General features: G+C 36.5%; 1 protein-coding gene across 9 annotated transcripts in view; it reads right to left on the bottom strand.

Moving 5' to 3' along the window:
* Positions 1–17464, bottom strand: part of USP34 (ubiquitin specific peptidase 34) — a 137090-nt gene that overhangs the window by 31589 nt on the left and 88037 nt on the right. For all 9 annotated transcript variants that reach the window (XM_055725696.1, XM_055725692.1, XM_055725691.1 and 6 more), the window contains 11 exons: positions 16771–16826; positions 16550–16670; positions 12897–13080; positions 7715–7878; positions 6648–6713; positions 4161–4307; positions 4016–4072; positions 3837–3914; positions 3122–3216; positions 1955–2127; positions 1217–1370 (listed from right to left, as the gene is read on the bottom strand). In XM_055725696.1, the coding sequence (XP_055581671.1) occupies positions 1217–1370; positions 1955–2127; positions 3122–3216; positions 3837–3914; positions 4016–4072; positions 4161–4307; positions 6648–6713; positions 7715–7878; positions 12897–13080; positions 16550–16670; positions 16771–16826 (1295 nt within the window). The remainder of the gene's footprint in view (positions 1–1216; positions 1371–1954; positions 2128–3121; positions 3217–3836; positions 3915–4015; positions 4073–4160; positions 4308–6647; positions 6714–7714; positions 7879–12896; positions 13081–16549; positions 16671–16770; positions 16827–17464) is intronic.

Here is a 17464-nt window from a genome sequence, read left to right on the forward strand (position 1 = left end):
AAGATTTGCCTTTTCCTTTTCAACCTGAGTGAAATGGAAACCAAAATTAGATAAGAGGAAAATCATTCCATATAACAGTAGAACTCAAACTGGAAGGAGGCAGAGAAGATGGTACATTGTTACGGATTCCCTTTGGAGCAGGGATTGGGTGACAAGTTGGAATTGTTTACAAAGTGCTCCAACTAGCTATTCCAGAGAACAGAAATGGAGGAAATCTTGTCTCCTATTACAGGGCCTCAGCTGAGAATCTGAGATAAGACATCCAGAAATGACAGGCAGAGTGTTCCCTGCTTTCTTATGTCAGCTAGCAAGACCGTCCTCCTTTCCATGCCCATGTCTCATCCCTTTCCCAGGCTACTTCTCCCAACTTCTTCTTCTCTTCACAACCATGACATGCCCAATGCATGCAGAAGTTTCCAAATTAGAAGTGAGACATCATAGTTAAAAAACCCCAACAAACTAAAAAAAAAATATTTAAGAAATGGTGCATAGCATTTATTCACCTATCTATCGCTTATTGTGCGAGAAGATCCTGTCTTTTTTTAACCTTTGAAAAGAAGGGATAGAAAAACAAATGCTGTCAAATATTCCAGTATGTCACTGTAAATTGCATCTAGGAGGAGCTGGCCAATAGAAAAAGATCACCAGCTAAACTTAAAAATCAAATGTGAAAACAATTCCACATATAAGAAGCACAGTAAGAACAGATTTAGATAACCTAGGTACTGTAACATTGTTTCTGCCACACAGGATGCAGTGAGTTCAAAGTGAAGAAAAATTCAAGTTGTTGTTTCACTGAAAACAAAAATGGAAAGGACCAAATTCCACAATCACAGAAGTAGCCATATGTTCATCAAAGTCAACCAGATTTTATGAAGGACAATCTATTTTATCTTACTATTAATTTGTACAGAAATTGATTAAAATATAGTAATTGACAGTCCTATCAAGAAACAAGCATTGTCTGCAATGCGAGGCTTGCATGACATTCTCCTGCTACCCCTGTGTCCAAGGCATTCAACAACTTATTACAGCTACAGCACACAAAATCTGTATGCTAATAAATTACTATACTTACACCTATCAAATTCCAACATCTTGTGCTTTTGAGAGGAACCTATAGCACATATCTCCTATACAACTGCATCTGACAAGGTCAACAATGTTTAGTTACTTTAAAACAAGAAATCATAGGCTCTTGTTTTGTGTAACTCACCATTTGTTGTTTTTGTAAGCGTGGGGATTGACTATATCTCTGATAAAACTGTAGTAGTGTCCACCATCTGCTGTTCCTGTATGAACCGTTACGCCTATCAGATCATATTCGTAACTTTCAGTTTCTTTCAAATAGTCACCGTCTTCCTTAAACCCTGAAATAATTTAATACAGTATTTAACCAGTTATTTCCTAAACACCTGAACTTCAACCTTTCCTGTGGTTTCACTCAGGTGTTTTTTTTCTTTTCAGCACTGCATGACAATGACAGCCAGAAACTCCATATCCAGAACAAGCAGCATAGATCCCAACTCATGTGTAACAGTTACAGCTTTTTTTTGCAAAACATCGCTACTGAAGAGATCAGGACTAACAGCTAAGTTACACCAAGTTAGCACATCTTATTTATGATGGCAGTTAGCCATTTGCTGAAGTTCAAATGTAACTCTGCAAAATCAAACCAGGCCACCAACAAACTGTACGTAACTATTTGTAATTTCTCTCATACTTTAAAAACAAATTAAGACTAATTCAAATTGAACAGTATATGAAAACAAAAATATTTGGCCAGTTTTCTCATAGTAAACAGAACGTGTGACTTTGGGAATATAGGTTGATCGAAACTACTTTGATTTCATTTGCTTAAAAAGAAAATCACCAACTGCTTATGTTACACACACAGAAAGTGGTGCACAGATGAAAGAGACAAAGCCTGTGGAATGTGTTTTATGAGGCATACCTTCTTTTCTGTCATTTTTTCCCATCAGGAAATCTTCAGTGTAAGGTGTCATATCCAGGCGTAAAGGGAATGAAAAATGTGTATTGACTTTCTCCTTCATCATGGTTACCATATTAAATGTGTATCTCATAGTGTTGAAGCTTAAGATACGAGGTAGTTTCTTAAAACATGCCCTGAAGGATTAGAAATAATCATGATTTACAAAAGCTTAGTAGGCTGAACTGTATTTTCGCACAGATCTTAAACACATTTATTTCAAACATAAGACTGCAGCTCTGTTGCCCAGCCACACAACTCAGCTATCACAATGCCCCAGAGCAGGGCAGTCTAACCGGCAGCAGAAAGGTCACATTTAGCCTACTCAACAATTCTGTTCAGCCTCTCACTGCGCCTTGCAAGAAACAGCAAATTTACTCGTATGGCATGAACAACAGTTTTCTAAAATGGTATTGTAAAATGAGTCATGAATTAATTTAACAATGCAAATCCCCTCATCAGACGGGAGTCACTATCTCCTAACCGACAAGTTTCAATGCACAATGTATCTTGTAGTAAATCTCATAAACTTCACAATAATGATTTTGAAGTAGGTTACTCTTTCACCCATGTCATTTTAACAGCTACAAAAACAACTATGAGGGTTTTCATATCTAAAAATGAAATTCATTAGCTGCAATATAAAAATTTTATTTAGTTTTCCCTTTATTTGCAGACTTTCTAAAATACCGAAACATTTCTAAAACGACCAATTTTAATTAAGAAATTCAGGGTTATGTATGAAACCAAGCCATTACCACCCTGCATAATGACTAATGCAAGTACTGAGCAACCTCTGAAAGAATTTGATCTTTTAAGAACAGGATAAGTAACAGATTAAAAAGAAATTTGTAGAAATTAGTAATTTGTAATTACATTAAAAAAAGGTCATGAATGTTCTACTGTCTAGGTCATCTTTTGCGAAGATACCTTATATTCTTTGTTTTGGAAATTTGATTTCCTAGTTATGTGCTCATTTGCACAAGGCCCACATCCTCATAGGCATACACAGTAGCACACTGAATGAAACCACAGTCCTGTTTCATCTAAAGGATTACTCCTATTCCAATAGTAATTTCAGTAATTTACTAAAAAGAAACATTAGGAATATTTAATTCTTCTTAATCATACCTTTTCTCAGCCCGCACTTTCTTCCCACAATGAGAACATGTATACATGTTGTCACCTTCCAAGGTATCCTTAATAGTTACTTCATCAAGAGATTCCTGCATATAATAAACAACAACAAAACCAAGCTTACGTTTATCCTAGATATTTATATCTTCTGCTTGCGTGACGTGCTTTACAAACTACTCCCTTTCAATCTTACAGTAAGTTTAATTAACATTTCCCCAAGTTATGAAAGTAAATGTGATCAAAGGCACCAAAATGTTTGCACGAAGAGAACGCACCCGAACTAAGAGAAGAGTTTGACAGGAAAACCTAACCCAAACCACAAAATTAAGGAAACAATTCCAAAAAATGGTACTCAATATTCCAAGCTGCCGCAAAGAATCCAAGTACTTTAAATTCAGATTCCAAGTGTGGGGATTAATAGCTGTTTAAAAAAAAAATTGTAAACCTGAAATTATGATTAAGTTTTAAATTAATAAGCAATAGTACATATGTATGTAAAAAAATGCACCAGCTGACAGCATGCTGCATTGAAAAGGTGTAACAATTCAACCAAATTACCTAGTAATACCAACCTAGAAAGACACCAAAACTAGAGTACAGATACAGAAAGCATCAATACGTTCAACAGTGTATGGTACAGGCTTTATACTTGACTGCACCCATTTCTAACTGTGATCTATGCTACACATCTCAGCCCGGCATTACTTACATAAATATTCTTCATATCTGCCACCTGGCACCTTACTGTATAGAACTCTTCAGCAGTCTGACTTACATGCTCACAGTCCTAAATCATAGCAATGACAGAGAAAAGCAATAAAACAACTGTTTTGAGAAGTTAAAGAAAAATCTTTAAAAGATAAAGATAGGTAGGGAAAGAATACTTACCAAGGAAACAACATTGTTTGTGATAACACCTCCAAACAAGCTTTTCACTGTATTTTTCTGTGAATGAATTAATAAATTCTGTCAAGGAAATTTGAGCAAATCCGTAGGTTTTCAAGCTCCCTTTTTCTCCCTCTTAATAACTCACCAGTTCTGGAGACATTTCTTCTATTTTTGTTATCAGGTCAGTGAAGAATTCAGTCATATCTTTCTGCTCTCCAGTGTTCAGTGGCTGCTTATCCATGGTATAGGTTTTACAGAAAGGCCTTGGGTTGTATGCCTTACATTCACTTTCCTTTAGGTAAAAATTACCAAGCAAAACAAATCAACACACATCCTTACATTTTCAACTTATACAGATATATCAAACATATATATCAATGTCTATTTAAAAAAGGACATACTTTTACATACAGTATCTCCCTATGTGTATTAGGCAACACAGTTAAGTGCTTAAATATTTCAGATGAAAAGTAAATCGGTTTTTAACTGATTCTTCTAATATCACTTGTTAAGATATCATTAGTAAAATATTACTAAAAATATTTAATAAATACTTAATTTAACAAATCCTTAAAATAAAAGAACTTGGCTGAAGATGTGACACATCCAGATTCTGTGTATCTGTTCAGATACAAAATATCAGGAACATCAGCCTGTATTTACGTGTTTCTGGGCGTTACGGATTTAAATCTTGACAAGTGCTTCATTGGCATTCAGGCTTCTCTGCGGTATAAACCTGCACCATCTAGTTCTGAACTGCACGTGTTTAGTCAGAGAAAAGAATACGCAGCATAAAACAATTCTTTAGCATACATGCCCCATTCCACTGCCTTGCACACTGGGAAAGCAGAACGAACTTACAGCAGAAGGAACTTTGTTCTTGTAAACAACCATATACATACGGTTTTGGTCTAGGGATGTGTGGCAAGACAACGCTTCCTGTAAATACTACCTTTTTTTGGAATAAAGCCTTTCCTTGAGATTTTAATAATGGTAAATATTCATACGATTTTACATGCCCATACTATTTTATGCTTATGTAAATACCTAGATGCATTTTTTTTTTTTCTATGATTCATAGCAGGCACTACATGCCTGAACTCTTTTCCTCTATTTGTCTTCAAAGCGGTCATCAATTTCTTTCACAAAAGCCAGTGCCAAGAACAAAAATACTCAGCTCTCCTCAGGGTTTTTTTTGTTACTTCAGAAATATTTCACTATTTTAACAACAGTGCACACCTGTGACCGCCTCAGTTTTGTTTCATTCTGGAATTTCGAAATGTTGAGTTGCTTTTTAAAGCTTTATTTCAACAGATTAACCTTCAAAATACTGGAGCAATGAAAAATAGTTTATTTTACTTTATCACCAAGGAAAGTGGGGCAAACAAACTGTTTCATGATTAAATGAAGACTCAAGCTCAAAACCCTTTACTTCAAGGTCCATGTGAAACAAGATGAATGACAATGGTGCTGGACAGACACTCATGCCTGAGTGTTTGTTAAAAAGAAAAAATAGTTTATTGGGATCTTGTCATGGTGCTCACATATGGAATCAAAACATCCTAACGGGACAGCCAGTCTGTGTTTGGTGGTGATGGAAGTCTGTTGGTTGGGTCCTTGCAGTGGTTAACTTCAGCTAGACCTGGAGAGACTCCTCAAATCATTATTTTGCTAATTATAACCCAGCTGGCAAGAGTCCTGTGTGACCTCCCCAGCATCTGTGTAATTCATTACTATTGATTCACCTTAACGACATACAAAGTATCTCTTAAATATCTTAAATCCATACAAAAGACTGTACTATGCAGTCACTTCTGCAGGAACAGTTTCTATTGACAATTTACAAAAGTCAGTTTGGAAACTGGACATGAACTGCAGAAACCACAGTAGAACTGGCCCAAATTCCTAGCTGCAGGGCTCCTGCAACAATCAGTCTTCATTGTAACTTCATTGGGAATGTACAGTTAATTACCCAAACCGGTGGGTTGCCTCAAGCCCCTCCATTATTGCACCCAAGGAGATGCCTGGCCAGGGAGCTCCTGCACCACTCAGAGATTTAGCACCCTAAGTGCACAGGTGTCCATACAGGGCACAGCCCTGATACCCAGCTGCACCGTGACTGGAACTAAAAAGCAGACTTGTTTTTTCACACTTTCACTCGTAAATGAAGTTCCACAACTATGGTAAATAGCCTGTACTCACCTGAGCACTAATGTGTTAGGAGAAAAAGGTTTAAATAAATGAAGGATGCTCAGACTGTGGCACCTGAGCCTGACGTTCCCACATATTCACTTCGCATTTTTTTAAGAACACAGTTCTTAAAATCACTAACATTTAACAGCTGATGCTTGCTCATTATAGTTGGTGTCCAACGTTAATCCCTATTTTAGATAAGGATTTACACTGCCTCTTCATGAAAACTATCATGCCAATGTTTGCTTAACTGATTTGCTGAATAAGTGGGTAAAAAATATTTCAGTTAAGACAATTATCCACAAAACTTAGGCACAATGGACTTAAGCTGCTAAGAATTTACATACAGAACGGTAACTACATTTTTCTGGCTTTTTTCCGCTGCCCCGCCCTGCCCCCCAAATAGGATACTTTATAAAATATCTTCTTTTGCACCTACCATTAAGTATGTAAACATTTTCTGGAGTTCTAGTAGAGTGGTCTTGTGTTTCATATCTTCTGAATACTAAAAGAAGTTCATAAAGAAGACTTTTATCTTTTTGCTTACAGCCTTGCAAAAGCAGCCTTTAAAAAGATGAAATACTCATCTTTTTAAATAAAAAAACCCCAACCACTTTATTATGGACAATTGAGAAAAAAGATTGTGTACAAGAACACACAGTACGCTATTCTACACTTTCATAAAAAGCACTACCTACTGATTTTTTGGTATGCCAAAATTAAACATAAGTCAAAAAATACCTCTATTTTCTAAAAAATTACTGCAGCTAGGAGCTTTTGGAAAGGTATTACAAGAGACTGTAGTAATTTTCAAGTAATTTTTTTCAATTCATAGATGTGGGAGTTCTGATGAACCTTATTTTTTAGTTATATAAATGCCTAACTCTAGGTGAATGAAATTAAGTAACAAGTACCAGTAACTTAAAACAATGATGATGTCACTGCCAATTAGTGTGTTTCACACATCATATATGCTCTGTTGATGTCAGGGATGAAAATGAAGCTTTCTCTTTTACAATGAATAACTAGATGTACTAATATTGTATTTTTGGAAGTTAACCAATGTGTAATAATTTAGAAGACTTGCTGTACACTTCTGGTGGCATTATACACATGCTCTGGGACTTTATAACCATTCAAGAAGAACAACATTTATTGTAACAAAATGACCGATTCAGAGTTAAGAAGTAACAGGCAATTCACATAAAATCAAACTTGAATAAATCTAGTTGATAGCAATAGAAATAGAAGTTTGAGAATGTTTTATTACAAAACCACCTTAAGAACCTACAGCATTACAAATACATTTTAAAAACCCCAACCTCTTCACTTTAGACATCAGCAAAAGAATCAAACTGAACAAAAAGCAAACTAAACCCTTAAGAAATATTCTTTATCCAGAAATAACTCTTAAAAGGAAGTCTATACTTTATCAGCATTTGCACCGATTTTAAATTTAAACTTCTAACAAAATCCACACAGGGAACGCAAGACCCCAGAGCATACCTTTGCAGTAAAAATTGCTTGTCTGGCCTCTGGTATCATGTACAGTTGCTGAATAGTGGATGCCAAGTAACATGTTGCTCCAAGATTAGTTAGACCCACAAATCTACATTCAGCACGAACATCATCATGTGGCCAATAATCCCACTTGTAAGGTGCATGGGAAGCTGTAAAAGTATGAATCACACGTGCAGAAAAAAATAAATAAATTCAAAGTACAATTTACAATACATGAATACGATTAAAAGCTTTATATGCCTACATTAATAAAACACACCCTGTTCATGCATTCTGCATCTACAGACATGAGCCAGACTGTACCTGCTCTTTTAGAAAACGCGCTATAGGGTACATCAGGGAAATGGGTTGATATGCAGTGAGCCTTTCTAGATGGCACACTGCTTTAGGCTGCAATTGACTTGCTGTGCTCTCCAAAGCATTACTCATGGCAAGTATCAGCTCTTAACACTTGTTCTAGTGGTAGTATTACACATAGTAACAGTCTTCCAGCCTCTACCTTTAAACAAAAAATTTGGTAAAACCACATGACGTTTGGATCATCAAGAGCATCCATAAACACTGGCTGCTATACGTAGTTTGTTCATACTACAAGCCAACCATAGCGCTCTCAATATCCACACTACCTAAACCACTGAGAATATATCTTTACCTGGTAACATACAACACTTACAAGCTCACAAAGGTACACCAGTCATCCCCTCAACACAAAAATTACTCGTAATTTCTACTACCCATTCCCATGCACCTCTTCATCACACTGCAAGAAAGCAAAGCAGAGCCTTTGCACCCAGAGACTCAAGTCAGAGAGCCTTCCCTTCACATAACGGAAGACTGATTTGGTATCAGAGAGAACCACACATGAAGCGAGACCTTTCTTTTCAGAAGAGAAGCTGATTTCAGAATGATATCTACTACAGAGGATGTAAAGTTAGCAAAAGATCTTTTTGACCAGTATAAAAAAATAGATAGAGGCTTATCAGAGATAAGACACAAAAGTGCAGTGAAATGAAGTGGTTGGCTATACGCAGGCTTGAATAAACTTGGGAACGGTTTTTATAGGAAGAGAAGGGATGTTTTTAACTGCACTTCAAAGCCATACATAGCAAAGAAATCTGCAATCTATCTGCAAAAATAGAGGTAAGCAAGAAGTAAATTTCCTAGAGAATCAAATTGAAAAGACCTCCCCCCGCCCCACATAAGTTCTCTATTCCTCTGTATTTCATAGCAGATGTAGCAATCTATTTCTTACACACATGGCACTAGACAAGTTAGGCAAGCCTGACAGACTCTTCTTAATAAGCCTTGTTCTGATATAGCTGCCAAGAAATCAGAAGAATGGGAAAGTTCTCATCTGCCAGTCAAGAAGATGGTAACCAGACTAGACAAACCATTTGTAAGTGATTAGTACTGCTTCTAGACACTGACAGGCTTCTCTTTCTAGCATCCCACGCAGGAGAATAGAATGGGGAATTAATCATCTGAGCTGCAGAGGCAACTAGACACAAGTGCTAACTAATTACAGAGGAACTAATCCAGTGTCCAAAGAAATTCACTGCAGCCCATCCTTCCTTTGACACAAAAACTTGCAGTGCATCTAGTTTTGCTAGTCATTCCCAAGGATATCATTCTCCTAAAAGGCACAGTGTCCTACAAATAATTCAGCACCTCTATTGAAGTGTATGTTCAGAGATACAGGGGAAAAAAAAGGCAAAAAAGCAGCCTGCATTTATTTTACAATCCACCTAAGTTATGTGGGTTCAAGATCTAAATTTTAAATCCTTAATTATTTTGTTAAAGATTAAAGGCTCACTAAGAATTCTTCCCAATTCATATTACCAGCTATAAATTCAGGAAACTATTTGGCATCCTCCAAACAGATCCTCACATCTTCAGAGACCAGACCCAGAAGACGTTCTGTTGCACAACAAATAATTGTTGTAATCTCCATTTTGGCATTGGCATCAAAACAACTATTAGCCCTGCAGCTTCAAGTAGGGAAGGAAAGCGTTTAAATTCTCTTGTTTCAACAAATCAGTAGCGTGACCTCATGTTACCTGGTTACATTGGGCTGATCGACCAGTTGAAACTAAGCTCTCCTCCACATTTAATCTCCTAAAGACAGTAATTAGCACTGCCGAACACCACAAAATTCCCTCCCTTAACTGAAATCCTTAAATTGCAACATCTTAATTCACCCTTTCTGAGGTAAGGGCTCAGCATCTATCACTCTGCTTACTTATCAAGTTATAATTAGAAAGAAAACAGATGACTTCTTTATACTTCATGAGAACAGTTGGGAGTATCTTTGTCCTACTTCAATCTGACAAAGGGTTTTCAGAAATTTGACAAGGAATTTCTCAGGAAGATTCTGTTTTCTCCACCCTGGGATTTTTAAGTGACCGTCTTCATTTTCATAATAAAAACTTTTCTCCTTCACATTGATCTTAACTAGAAAGGTAAATTTGAGCCTCATTTATGTCTATCTTCTTTATTTCTCAACATCTCGTTATAGAAATCAGCCTTTTCTCAGGAAGAGATACAGAAACTTGTAACTGAACTTGCAATATTCACATTCAATTTTAAGCAAAATAAAACCGAATTTCTTCCTCTTCAAATGACCACGTATTTCTCTATATTCCACTTTCTGATCATGCTTCTGCTCCAGACACAACATCAGGCACTATCTTAAACTTCCCAGAAAGCAAAGCAGCTGGTCCCGTTTCACTGTTTTGAACTGGATGTTCTTAGCCTTGGTCTTTAAAGAAAGCAAAACTCCAAAACTCTGCAAGAAATGTTATGAACAACAGAGGGTATCTAAATCCCCTCCTTCAGTAATATCAGAGCTGCATTAATTGTTAGCTCTCCCTGTTGAGAAAAGCAAGGAAAAAAGTCAGCTGACATCAGCTACTTAGAAGTTCATTTCCAACAGTACCACTTCCACAACAGGCATGAAGGCATCCCCTTTGCCTTCAGGTAAAGACACTATCTGTGAAGTAGAAAAAAAGCACGCAAATCATTCTCTTCTTCCATCCATTAATGACAGGAGTTACATTAGTGGGAACGTCAAAGAAAATGCTGCTGCAATTAAAACTTTACTACAGCTACTTTACATTATTCATACTAGTGTAAGTCTGAAGAACAGTATACAGTTGTACATTTTAATATGACTGCCAGAATAAAGTCTTAGCAACATCCTTTTTTTTTTCCTCAAGGAAAAAATATACTAGATATTCTTTAATAAGGTTTTCTTTTTGAAAATTTTATTTTACTTCATTAAATTAAAACTGTCTTTTAAGAGCATGCTGGCTTCATTCGGTTAGGAGTGTGAGAAAAAATGGTTGAATAGCAGAGATGGCAATTGGTGAGACCAGGTGACAACAACCGCACAAGCCGCATGACCGAAAATTTCTCCAATGAACCACAGAACTAAAACATCAAAACCAAAGACAGGATAGAAGTTTATAATATCTTCCTTAATGTTTCTAAGAAGAAGGAGAGACAGGCCTAAGACTAAGATTTTTAAAGACTAATAAGATTACAGAGATAAGCAAAGTGGAAAAGCCCAGTTTTAAGAATCTCTGGGTCACACCAATGGAATAACAAGACTTGATCCAAACAAGGTATTGGAAGTCCTGTGTCAGCTGCACATCAGAAAGAGACAATGGCACTCTGCCACTTGTAATAAAATTAACATTCATGAAACTGAGATACACTGAATATGGAGCAGGAGCACAGACCAGATGGCTCCGGAGAACTCAGGAAAGAACAAACAATCTAGACAAGAGTATTTGGAAGAAAGTAACAACTGTGGTAAATGTCACAGAAAACTTCAGCACCTACGAATTACTGGGATTTGGAGCCAGGAAAATGCTAACTGTAAAAAATGAATGATTGCACCTAGAGAGATACAAGACAACCTCAGCAGCAGATGACGTACTTGCAGCAAACAGAAATATCCGATATTTTCATAAAATATATTCCTCTTCATAATATCTTCCATGAACAGAGGAGACTTTGGAGGCTTTTCAGAAGGCCCCAGGCATACGAGTACAGAACACAAAACGTTATTACGACCAGATTTCTCTTTTGCTTCCTGAATTGTAAGGCACTAAATCAATTCCATAGATTGTAATAAATTACAGATCCTCAGGTTACAGGAATTTAAACCGGGCATGCGAAAGGAAATCTATCAAGCTAAAAATGCATAATGAGAATTTGCAAATGAAAGATTAAAATATTAACTAACTTCAAATTTTGGTAATTTACATATTATGCACAGCAACTGTGTTTCCAAAACACGGGAAGCATGAAAGCCAAGAGGCGTAACAAAATTGTATTAGTGCTGTATGCAGACATCTGGGTACAGACTGAAGTCAGCTACAAAGATATCAGAGACACTGCAAACACGACAATGCTGTTAACAGCCAACGCATCTACAGTACCCTGGTGTGGTTTATATACTTCGGTTTACGTATAAACATACCATGTTTCTTCATGTTAGAAAGGGAGAACGGAAATTAAAATGCAGCACAAGCTGATGAAACACATAAGATCCACTCTAACAATGTTATCTATGTGTCAGTGTCATTTAACAGGACCACATAATTTCAATAACCCATATTTAAGAACAGATGATCTGAAAATTGTACATCCACTCATCTGCTAGGTGAGCAAAAGATGCCCACATCTGCTCTGTGATGCTACCATAAGTGATGGTGGATATGTAGTAGAGCTACAAAGTGGAATTTTAAGAGCAGTGATAGCAGCAACAACATGTTACTTCATTACTACTTTTGGAAAGTATGACTACTCAGTTTAAGTCTAAAAATGCTCTGTGTCACCTCTGCGTTTCCCAGTTTCTACCTACACATTCTTAACAGACTGTTATTTGTAGAAAGTCATGAAATGCAGACACTTCTGGTGTATTTCAGGAGGAAATGGAAACTCCGTGATCGCAGTACTGTTCACAATGGTGGCTAGCTGTCCCCATCATAAACGTGCAGTCTCGAGAACGGCAGTCCATACTACACGTACATTCTTACGCTCTCTACTGAACTTTTATAAATCCAAGAATTCAAAACAAAAGCAAAATGAACAGAAAACTAAAATCTACCAGTTTTCCACAAACTACTCAAAAGCTATATACACCAATAAAGGTTCTTACACTGCATATGCTGTGCCATGACCCAGTTGTGGAGCAGCCTGTAGTTCTCCACGGACCCCTTTACCATTTCCACCAACAAGTCATAAGCAGCAGCCCTTGAAGAATGTGACTTGCATTTTGGCTGCTGTCTATCTTTCAAACTTGGCAGCAAGAACAGAAGATTGAAGATGTCTCTCAGAAACTCCTGTAAAACAGTTCAATCGGCATATTTAGCACTTTGAACACATTCTTAAAAGAAAACAGTCATGTATTGACAATCTTCTAGAAACTTCTATAGACTTTCTAGACCTCTGTCATTTACAAAACTTGCTGATTTGCATACAAGTTCTGAATTACAAATTTCAACAACTTACTTTATACTACATAATGTGCACTGTAACCATATTATAGCCTAAAGAGAAACATGTCCACTGAAAAAATAACAACAAATTATGCTCAATTCATGATTGATAGTTTGACAAACACATGTATTTTTAGTAACTTTAAGACTAGTTTCTCCTAGTGAAAGACGAAAGACAGCACATAACCTTAATCACTCTACTCGTTTTATGAATCACAATCTTAAAACATGCATTATGTTATGTACTATGCATACTGTAGATGTGTTTCTGTATTGTTTCATGTTTGGAATATTTGCGGAACTGTAAGAGGCACAAAGCAGAGCTGTACTAAGTCAGGTTGCCTTTGGATGGTAAATGACAGTATGTAATACATATTTATTTTTACTATCCCAGATTTATACACTAAAAAAAAAATGGACGGATCTTTCTAAATTTCAGTACCTTCTTTCTATGTAGCCAATTTGATTTAATAAACTTAAACCAGAAGTAAAATATTAAAAGGATAACAAAAAAAAGGTCTGTATAGGTCTGTAAGAACACGTGGTCACACTCTTCCACAACTACATCTTCAAAGTGCTGAATGGTGAAAAGGCTTTCCTCCACCTTTCAGCTATGAAGTGAACATTACTCGTTAGTCATTTAAGTGGTATAATGAGAGACCATGACAGAAGAAATTGAACAGAATTCATAAAGCAGTATTTCAACAAATTTCCTTACACAACCAGCAATTCATGTGCACACTTAATGTCTAAGGTTGATGATAGCCTACACATCATCGCTTCTGTAAAGTGCCTGCAATCTTAACAAACTGTATTTAATCATTAAGTCGTATCGGTAGTGTATCATTTCAGTTGTCTACATAATCAGACACTAAACCCTCTACCTCTTCAGGATTTTGATTGCTTTTTTTCCCCCAGTGATACCTTCTCAAATTTTTTTTTAGGGCCAGAATTCTTACCCCATTTGTAGAGCACAGGCTACCAATCCAGCTACCATACTTCATTCTACATTTTCTACACTATAATTAAAAAAATTACCTTCCTGAACCTCCCCATTCAGGTATGTTCAGTTAAGAAGCCTTTTAACATTTCAAAGCAGGCTCTGCTGTAAAAATCTAACTAAATTCTGAATATTTCAGAAAATGGCCTTCTGCAGAGTACAGAGCAAAATTGCCATAAAAAGCATTATTGCAGTGTACGAGGAGATTCCTGTAGTCCTAATATAAAAATCTTACAACCTGGGTCTTATGTTTATAGCCAAATAATACAGAGGGGTCTTCTCCTGGCTAGTATAGTTAAAGTTCTTCCAGATTTCTCCACACTTTGAAGAAAGAAAATGCATAAAATTAAAAATAGGTAGATACCTAGTTTCTTGGTGGTTAGCCTGTATCAGGAGTGCTTGCAGGGTAGCAGTCCAATTCCTTTTCATTCCTAAGCTAATTGGCAGGCATAGATGATGGCAGCTCATCAGCAGACCAGGTGCATCTACTAAATGGAGTTTTAGACTGTGCTTTCAGCTGCAGCCTAGCACTGTGCAGCAGGCTTTTTTCCAACAGGTGTTTTAACACACAAGCCACCTTAAGGTGTCCCAGACTAGAAAAGCAGTAACTTCAGAGAGATCTGAATTTATCTTTTCCTGATTAACATTCTCAACCTTGTATTTCTGCTGACTGAATTCTGACACATTGGACCAGGGAAGAAAAGAATGCTATAGATGATTTTACTCAGAGGCTAAACGCAAACCCTCAAACTTGTTAAAAGTATGTATCTCTACAATCAAAATGGCCTTAAGATACACCTCTCTAATGAAGATGTGCTAGCCAGTATAAGTTAAAAAAATGTATTTTTGTCTACCTAGTGTAGAATAAGGTAGGCAGTGATTATCTATAAAAGACATCAGAGAAGGTACACCAAATAGTCATTGCTGTCAAAAGATGTGAGCTTTAAAAGTTTGACAATATTTGCTGAACAACAGTTTTGTTTACGTAGTAAGAGAAGGAATCTGTAGGGAAAAAAAGGCACAGCAGAGCTTCAGAATCCTCTGGGAAAGTCTAAACTATCTTCAGTATTTGCCAGTGTATTTTCCTGGATATTTTTTCATCAGCCTTTGCTCAGAGGGAAGCACGTGGTTTCACAATCCTGTTCTATTGCATTGAACACAACACAAAACTCTTCACTACTGCACTTCATAATATGCAGTTAATAAGCATTCTTAATTGTACATAGAATTAAAAAAATTAATACTAGATCATGACTTAGTCTCAGAAAATGTACCAAGTCCCTGTCTCTTAGCAAAGCCGAATTATTTTTGAGAAGTTTGTTGTGGATACTGCTCTGTTCACATTCATCCACTTTTCAAATCAAATTTCTGGCATCCCTGTGATACATGCAATGTACTTTAGGATTCTGTATAGTATCACTCCTCTCTATTTAAGCTTCCCTTTCATTTTCTTCTTACACTTCTCATATCTAAGCTACACAAATCTGTTATTTGCACACCTTTGTATACCCCATACTGTACTCTGCAAACTGAATTCTTGCTCTAATTTCACCTGCAAGCTCTCCATACTTAAAAAACACTTATTTCAGGAGAATTACATAGCAGTAGTCTTTCAAAATGCTGTCAGCAATGTAACTTTATGTTGGGTAGTGCACAATGTGAACTCTATTAAAACTTGTGGACAGTGTAATTATCTTCAGGGCCACTTTATGATAACAGAGACACTAAACAGACAGGATATATACAACATCATTGGATACAGGGGGACTATTTTCCTGGTGAAACCTCACTAAAGATCCAATCATAAGCTTAGTAAAGTCTACAGAAAAAAAAACATCAGCTGAAATCAGCTTTTACACAATGAAGTTTTGTATATTTTTAGACAATGTGGCCCCGAAACACAAAGTAGAAATTTTTTAGCAACTTCCTCTGCCTAGCCACTCTCCCATCTTACAAGCATAGGTGGAACATAATATTCTTGTAAAAGGTATCATCCCCCGCGCAGATCTGGAGCTTAAAAGCTACTTTGAAAACACAACTGTCCCACGATATGATCAAAAAGCAGCTGTTGTTAATGACTTAAACCAATTAATGCTGATCAATATTAAAAATTTTTAAATAACAATAATAAATGAAATGGAGAACAAAATAAATGAAAATAAATAAAATTTCTAGGAAGTAAGGCCTAAGGCTAGAAATATGATATATTGAGCCCTGCAATCAAAATGGGGTAAAAAAGGTGAAATGAAGAAATTGTAGTGACAAGAGATGACACTATTTTGATCTCTTCGTGATCCTGTGTCCTTTTCTTACCTGGCCTTCGCGAGAAAATTTAAAGGGTGGTTTGTGCTTAATAACGCTTGTTGCAAGACGAAGTAGTCCTGTGAGTCCATCATCTTCTATATTACCATCCTGATGGTCAAGGATTTCTCTGCTATATATACACATATATACAAAAGTAGTATTAAAATTCTGTCCCACTAGCAACAAATACAATGCAACTTACAAGTAAAATTACTGCCAGCAAACCTTACCTCCGAATGCAGTCAGCAAGATGTCTTGCTAGTGCATCTAAATCAAGCAGTGTCGTCTGATTAAAATCAAAGAAAATGGAATATAAATAGAAAATAATTATGTACTTCATGAATTACCACTTATAAGCCTGGTCTGAAACTATGGTTATGCTTTTGGCGGAATTTTGTTATAGCACATAGAAAAACAGACAATTAAAACTCATCTTTCATATATGTTTGCAACAATGTTTTAATACGTTTTTATAAATGGGATGAAACTTTGCTGCACCATTAAAATGAAGTAATTTATTCTTTCACTTCTAGATCCCACAAATACACTCTTCCATACTGAAAAAAGCAGAATAGTACTATTTTAAAGAGAAATGTTTGTTACTTCTCACAAGAATGCACACTTTGTCGTCAGAAGATTGACAAGTCCCATTAGCATCTCTTGGTTGAGCAACATGCAGAAGACGTAGGCAGAACTGTAGCCTAGCTAAGAGATTCAATTATAAAACAGAAATGGAAGGAAACTGAGCAGAGGAACAGGAGGGGTAAGCAACATTTTTGCCTCTCCTGGGAACATCCAGAGTCAGGAGAGGACAAGACTCTTCCATTCTGGAGAAACCAGGATTCAGGCTTTACCTTCCTTTCCCTCCCACACTCCTGCCACAACACTGAGAATGAACTAGACAGATTATGCATGTAGGGCCAC

This window comes from Falco cherrug, chromosome 13 (genome assembly GCF_023634085.1).
Source record: "Falco cherrug isolate bFalChe1 chromosome 13, bFalChe1.pri, whole genome shotgun sequence".
Classification (NCBI taxonomy): Eukaryota; Metazoa; Chordata; class Aves; order Falconiformes; family Falconidae; genus Falco; species Falco cherrug.